The sequence below is a fragment of the Embiotoca jacksoni genome, unplaced genomic scaffold (genome assembly GCF_022577435.1).
Source record: "Embiotoca jacksoni isolate LCO1_2020_lvr unplaced genomic scaffold, fEmbJac1.0.p SCAF_45, whole genome shotgun sequence".
In the NCBI taxonomy this organism is placed as follows: Eukaryota; Metazoa; Chordata; class Actinopteri; family Embiotocidae; genus Embiotoca; species Embiotoca jacksoni.
Genome location: NW_027185398.1, coordinates 219,324 through 226,244, shown reverse-complemented (window position 1 = coordinate 226,244; position 6,921 = coordinate 219,324). Strand labels below are relative to the sequence as shown.

Sequence of the window (6,921 nt, the reverse complement as noted above, 5' to 3'; positions counted from 1 at the left end):
CTTCAAGTCACACTTTTTGCACTGCGTTTAACACTCTGGCTGACCACAAAGAGCGACTCTCACTGACATGTCACATCTGACCGAGTTTTAGTCATCAGCATGAAGAAAGAAAAAAAAGCGCAGAAGCGTCTCAGCAAAATTTCATGGAAGAAACTCGCGCCGATGCGAATGTGACGATGACATTTCTCCACCGTGAAAGTACTTTTTTTTTTCTTCCTCTTTTTTTTTTTTTTAACATGAGAAGAGAAAACAACAAAACTCAAAACTTTGACTCATTATAACAAAAGTTCCACTTTCTCCTGAGCCGCTATTTCCTAGAGGGTTTTTTAAATTGTAACAAATGGATTCATGTTAAATCGAAAAATAAAAATATGAACGCTTCATTGATCTGCAGTAATCACTTGCATACGTTACTTAATAAGTTACAGCAAAGTGATTTTGGTACTTGCGGTGTCACGAATTGCAGTTTGAAATTCAGTTTGAACAACGATGACAGCAACACGGCTACTAAAAAAATGAATTACTTCTTAAAAAAAAAAAGTCACGTGTAATGAAAACTTGATATAAACGTTAAAGTAACTTACCCAACATTGCTGATCAGTGACACTCGCCGTGGTTTAGAGCAGAGGTCTCCTGCTCCTGCTGATTAAGTGTCGTCGTCGTCGTATCGACTTGTTATTGTTCACATAAAAGAAGCTTATTCCGCCGGTTCGGTGGAGCTCAGCCATGTGAATAAATGTAACAGTGTAAGTTTGTTCTTCTGCAGTATCAAACAGAGTTTTTGAAATTACAGCTGAACCATTTATCAACATGAGCCACAACTGGTAAAAAGGAAAATTCTTTGTTTTGCATTATCTGGCCGTAAAACGAGAGCCACGAGTGATATGAAGAAGAAAGCTGAAAATAAATGATGAACACTTTGTTGTTTTTATTATTCCCTCGACATTGATTTCTTAAAAAATGTTGTTTTTGTGTTTGTAAAGTGTATTTTGGATCATGTTACGTTGTGACTTTGAGAGACACCGTCAATAAAATATAAATAGTTTATTTTATTTTAAATATGTATTTTCCACTTTATCTACGAATGCAGTCTTTGTGAATTAAAATTTTAAGATATTCATTTTGACAAAACTTGAGACTTATACAAACACACACACACACACACACACACACACACACACACACACACACACACACAGGTGGGTTTGCATGGTTTGCAGCCAGAGGAGGAAATTCTTCTGAATTCTCAATCTACCTGATTTTTCCCTTCTGCATGTGCATCACAGAAGGGAGTCCTGATAAGAGGGGAGTCTGAGTGTTGATGCACCTCAGCCCCGTCGAAGCCCCCACCCACCTGTTCCCTTACGCTGATGAGAGATCGAGAGATCGAGAGAGAGAGAAAGAGAGAGAGAGAGAGAGAGAGAGGGGTTTTCTCTCACAAGTCTCGCTTCCTCTTCTGGTTGCAGAGCATCGATGTAAAGATTGTGTGTGGAGACATCGTGTGCACGAGCTCTGACATGCTGAGCTGTTCTTCATCGTGGACACACTGACTAACTACCTCCTGAATTTCCACAATGTGTAACACAATTTGTATCGTAGTACACATGTAATTGCATGTTGGAGTAGATGACCATCAGAAAAATAAAATCAGCAATATTTCCATGCAAATTCCCCTGTTGCGTTCTCTGGTAACCTGAAACGCTACAGTGGTTAAACCCAAGTTCTTCAGCTGGATTTATTCCATTTTTCAATTAATATTTCCCTGGTTTTGAAGTCGTTCCCACGGCAACGAGCGCACGTCCGCAGGTGGCACCAAGCAAAATGCAAAAACTACCGCCGGCTTTAGTCGCAAAAACACGAGAAGCCTCCGCAGCGCCGGAGGCGAAAGCTGTCAAACCCCGCAAGTATTTCTAAAACTGTCTTCTCTGAACGGGAGAAACGGTGGTTGAGGTTCAACTTCCATTTCAAAGATGCCCAAATTTAGTTTGATCGAAATTGGTTTTAATCCGATTCCTATCGACGGATGTTCTCAATAACTTCATGAAACCAGACGCTTCAGTTTTTCTTGTGCGAATGGACAGAAACAAAAGCCCTTTTTCTGCTCAATGTGTAATAGTGAGATGAAAGGAGGGAAGCAGCAGCATAAAGACTCATTTAGAAGATAATAGGTCATAACCTAAATATGACTACAATTTCTCCAGATCGGTGGACTTTCTCCCGGGCCGAGAAAACATTACATCATCCCCGCTTCTCCCTTTTGGTTCGGCCGTAACGCTTAATAAGGAGTTCCTGTTGTTGCTACTGACTCTGCTGTACTTGTGTGTAGGTGGCCATGATGCAGTGACTACAATCAGGTTGGCAATACCGCACCTACGAAGAGTACCTATGACACGGTGAAGCTGCGGCTCCACTGATTCAAAGTGAAAATGGGAAGTGCCGTCTTCCTGCCGTTTCCTGTCGGGTGCACTCGAACGGCTTTACATTCACACGCTTGCATGTATGGGCCTCACGCACGCGCGGCTTGACGCCACTTTCGCATCACGTAGTGGTGACTGCCAGTGGAAAAGAAAATGATGTTACTCACACACCAGTTTCTTGCAGCTTTCCAGCTCTGTGCAAGTGGTTTTCCTGTGTCCTCAGGGATATGTATAAAAAGGTAAGCGACACCACCGTCTGCATTTCCAATAAATCTATCGTAAAGCATCTTTGGGAGACACCGGTCGACTGCCTCTGACAATATGAAGCTGGTTCTTTTTTGCCTTTTTGCAGTCTGCTGTTGCTCTCCGGCGTCGACGACCAGAACATCAGAGAGGAGGAAATTAGAAGAAGTCCTGAAACAGCTGAATAGTGTGAAAGAAAGCCTGCAGGTCAGTTTTCATCCACGTCTACTTTTTTTTCCCGTTTTTGACCACGTGTAAACGCAGTTTCTAAATACGTTGTTCTTCGGCTTGTGTCTTGCAGCACAACGAGCAGATGGTGAATACTCCACCGGAGAATATCGAGGTAAGCACAAACGGACTTGTAGCTGAAAATAATATCGACAGCATGGTCACGACCACATTTAACATTTGTGGTCGCTTACTCATTGTTGATATTCTCCCACTTAATTGCCGTGTACTGTAGGAGTACGTCAAATAATGTGCGGAGTCACAAAATGTGCTGGGTGATTAGCCTTTCCTAATCAGCAGTAAAAGTTGAAGATCAAAGGCTAAACTTGCCGACGTATAGAGCAATTAAAAAAAATAAATATGTTTTTTTTTTTAATTTCACATCTTCGGCTAGTTAATCGCAATAAAATACATGTAAAGGAACTCCAGATTATTTTGAGAATTATCAGTGCTAAGGCACTGCTGCTAAACCAAACCAAAAGAATTCTCACATCCTAAAATGTTTGGTCATTTGATTTTCATTTGAGGAACACTAAATTTCTCAAATTAATAACGCGTTGGACATGATTTATAACAGTAAAAATTTAACTTTTTTTTTTTTTTTTGGTGTGTAATGGTGAATTTTTTTTCAATTTAAACAGTGTCATAGAAAATTTGCAAATACTCTTAAACTTTTTCACAAACTATTTATATGCATTAATTGTGATGAAAACATGGCTACCGCTATTGATAGATTTTTCCATAAATTAAAAAAAAAAAAAAAATCAGCAGTTAATGTGATTAAATAAAATACTGATGAGAACTGCAATATTAAGTTGAATAAATTCACAGGTTTATTTAAAATTAGACCCCGTTGAGAGCAAACACTGCATACTGCAATGCTACGCTTGTGCAATCTCAATATACGATCCATAAAAAAAAAATAAGTTGCAATAACTGCATTATTGTAAATTGTACTCAGCCTTCTTTCTTGTCAGTCTCACGCTCTCGAGTGAGTCAACTTGGGAGCTTGCTACGTGCATGTTTTCTTTTTCTTACACTTCCGTTGAGTGAAATGTGATGAGTAATCAAGCAGAGAACAGACAAAACCAACACTTCCTCACCACCTAACAAACTCTACAGCAGGCAAAAAACCCACTCCACTCAATCTTTTTTTTGTTTTTTTTTAAATGGTAAATTACATCTTATCTTAAAGCACAAATGGTAAGGATTCCTGAGTGCGTGTGAAGCTAAAACAAAAACTTAATACTCCAAAATGAAAGTCATGATACTACAGAGCTATACTATAATTGCATCAAGATTTATGATTGTCAAATGCAAAAAAAAAAAAAACACCGTCGTGGGGAATTTAAGAATAAATATAAGAAAGAAACTGTTATGTCATCTCTTCTCTGAGGGAAAAATTTGAACCCACAGATTCTCCAACTTACAAATGAAATAACTCGAGTGTCACACGTTGCAGCACGAGTCACCAAAAAAGAAGCAACAGCTTCACTTGGAAAAACTGTGTCGTGTCATCAACATTCTCTCTCAGATTTCTACAAAGAAAAACTTAAAACAAAACACCAATTGCCCTTTCGGTTAACAGAAAGTTATGTTGAAAATAGTGGAAACTTTATTTGGTTAAGTTTCAGTTTAGGTAAAAGAGCTGTTTGTGCATCAGATTGGAAAGTCAACTAAGGGACATGAAACCAGAAACAACAGCTTTCTTGGAAATGTTTTGATGCCAGTTAAAGGACGATACTTCTACTTTTTCCTAAATTGATAAACGGTGAACTGGATTATAATAATATTAACTGTTAAAAAGTCTAAACCAACTAAAAACTAAAAACAAAAAATGTAACAGATTGGGAGTGTATCAGATCTACGTTTAAAAAAATACAACACTTTAATGTCTTTTTTTAATTTATTTTTTACAGTAGATAGTTTATCAGTCCCTGTGTCATTTGAATATTTTAAACAAATAACGCAACACTACATGAATGATTACGATTGTGATGGATTTTCAACAATATGTTAAAAGTTTTAGTGGGATAATCACGACTAGATATTAAACCTGATTCACTTTGTATGGTCACTCCTCTATGTTAAGGTAATCAAAACGAACACAAATGCTTTGTTTTTTTGCATGGGGTTGAATTCAAAGAGGAAGGAACATCAATACGTGTTTTATTCACAAGCATTTTTTTTAATTTTTGTCTTTCCTTTGTATTACAGGACTGCTGCTGTCTGTCAGCCTTGCAGTGCTTCCGGGTTACTCTGCAGTTTCAATTCAACGCCACAGAGAGAAAACAAATGAAACTGTCCAAGAGCCTCCAGCATCCCCTTACTGTAAGTACACGGGTCGGCGGTGGGAATTGTGCGGTCACGGAGCAGTGTGTGGCATCTGGTGGCATCTGGTGGCATCTGGTGGCATCTAGTGGCATCTAGTGGCTGCAGATTGAAACCAACTCTAGATCGAGGGCTCGGTTTGTCCCTTCTGGGCTCCCATCGAAATGTGGCTGGTACCGTGGAAGAGGACCTGAGGTCCCTATGTAGCTATTAAGGGCTTATTTTAACGGTACCAAAAACAAAACTATTTGTTTCAGTGGATTATAGACTAATGAAAACATAATTATGGATAATATATTGCATTTCTGCCAATATATGCCCTTAAAAATCCTACACACTGATCCTTTAAACAATATATCTAAGAGCTTATTTTAAGTAACCTGCCAGGGTCGCAGTACAAAACTAAAACTATCACGTTTCTTTAAACCATTGCAGATGAGAGGACTGGACTTCTGCAATGACAGAAACTCTGCGGTAAGAGATTTAAAAAATAATTAAAAAAAAGTTATTACTGCTTTGATTTATTTATGACAGTGTGGCATGTTTTGTAGTAAATGGCCATTAGTAAGTCATTTTCTCTCCTGTTTCTCTTCAGTCAAGCTGCCAAACCTGCGACTCGCATCCGAAGCAGAAGGGCAAGGAGTTTTTCAACAGGCTGGAGTCTCTTATTCAGAGGGTAAGAGTTTTTTTTTAATTTTTTTATTTCAATATATCTATATATGTATATCATGAATGTTGCCTACGCAACAGAGACACTGGTGACTGGTACAAAAATTAAATGCAAGTGTTTCTCTTTTTTTTTTTTTTTTTAGGCCAGAACCAAACTGAGCATGAACTGAGAAGCGCTGAAGATCCAGTAGTGACCGAGAAACTTAATGTAGAGAAGACACTATGCTGAAGAATATGAAGTCTGTATCATGTTGGAGCCTTAAAAAAAAATATTTAACTTATTTAATATTTATCTAGGTAGTGGTGAAGTCACTCAAGCTATGAAGAATGTATTCTCAGGAAAGCTGCTTTGCTGCCACCCAGTGGACTTGGCAGTGTAGGTCCCATTATTATTATTTTTCTCTTTCACTGATGGGAAAGTTAAATTATTGCTGTAGTTCTCAAAGAATATTAAGTATATAATAACAATTATATGTATGATGTGCCTTAGTACGGGAATTCTTTTATAAAAACCACTGTACCATTTGAAAATAATAAACTGATTATCACACAGTCGTTTTGGTTTGGTTGGTTTATTTGTGGGGAAACTTTGCTAAAAGCCTTTTAGCAGAAGTGGAAACACCAGAAATCAGAACTCTTTATCAACTGAGTTTGTGGTTTAGAAGATCAAATTATGAATTGTAAAATGTCCCTTCTTAATTTCTATGTCTTTCTATGTGTACATTATGGCAATATTTCTTCATTCATATGTACACCATATTGCAATTCTGACTAGAGTTGACTTTTGAAGTTTCCAAATGCGTAATGTAGCCTACTGTGTTTCAATATTTGTCTCTTCAAAGATAACCTCGAAATTTCAACAAGTTGAAAGCACACACACACACACACACACACACACACACACACACACACACACACACACACACACACACACAAAGAGATTAAAAACACAGTTGATATTTTTATAAGTAGACTCGAGACCTACGTTTTTAGTCTGACCTTCAATCAAATGTATTCATTAAAATGTCTACTC

General features: G+C 37.9%; 1 protein-coding gene across 1 annotated transcript; it reads left to right on the top strand.

The window, feature by feature from the left end:
- Positions 1 to 2,628: 2,628 nt before the first annotated feature.
- Positions 2,629 to 6,414, top strand: il21 (interleukin 21). Its single transcript, XM_069169468.1, has 6 exons — positions 2,629 to 2,867; positions 2,962 to 3,003; positions 5,106 to 5,219; positions 5,655 to 5,693; positions 5,815 to 5,895; positions 6,032 to 6,414. Exons 1-6 carry the CDS (start codon positions 2,739 to 2,741, stop codon positions 6,056 to 6,058), a joined length of 432 nt encoding a protein of 143 aa, XP_069025569.1. The 5' UTR covers positions 2,629 to 2,738; the 3' UTR covers positions 6,059 to 6,414.
- Positions 6,415 to 6,921: the final 507 nt, after the last annotated feature.

What these genes read in the sequence shown, in the direction of transcription:
- il21 (XM_069169468.1), top strand. Translation starts at nt 2,739, where the DNA reads ATGAAGCTGGTTCTTTTTTGCCTTTTTGCAGTCTGCTGTTGCTCTCCG. An exon ending in GCCTCCAGCATCCCCTTACT is followed by an intron (nt 5,220 to 5,654) that starts GTAAGTACACGG and finishes AAACCATTGCAG; the next exon opens with ATGAGAGGACTGGACTTCTG. An exon ending in GCAATGACAGAAACTCTGCG is followed by an intron (nt 5,694 to 5,814) that starts GTAAGAGATTTA and finishes GTTTCTCTTCAG; the next exon opens with TCAAGCTGCCAAACCTGCGA.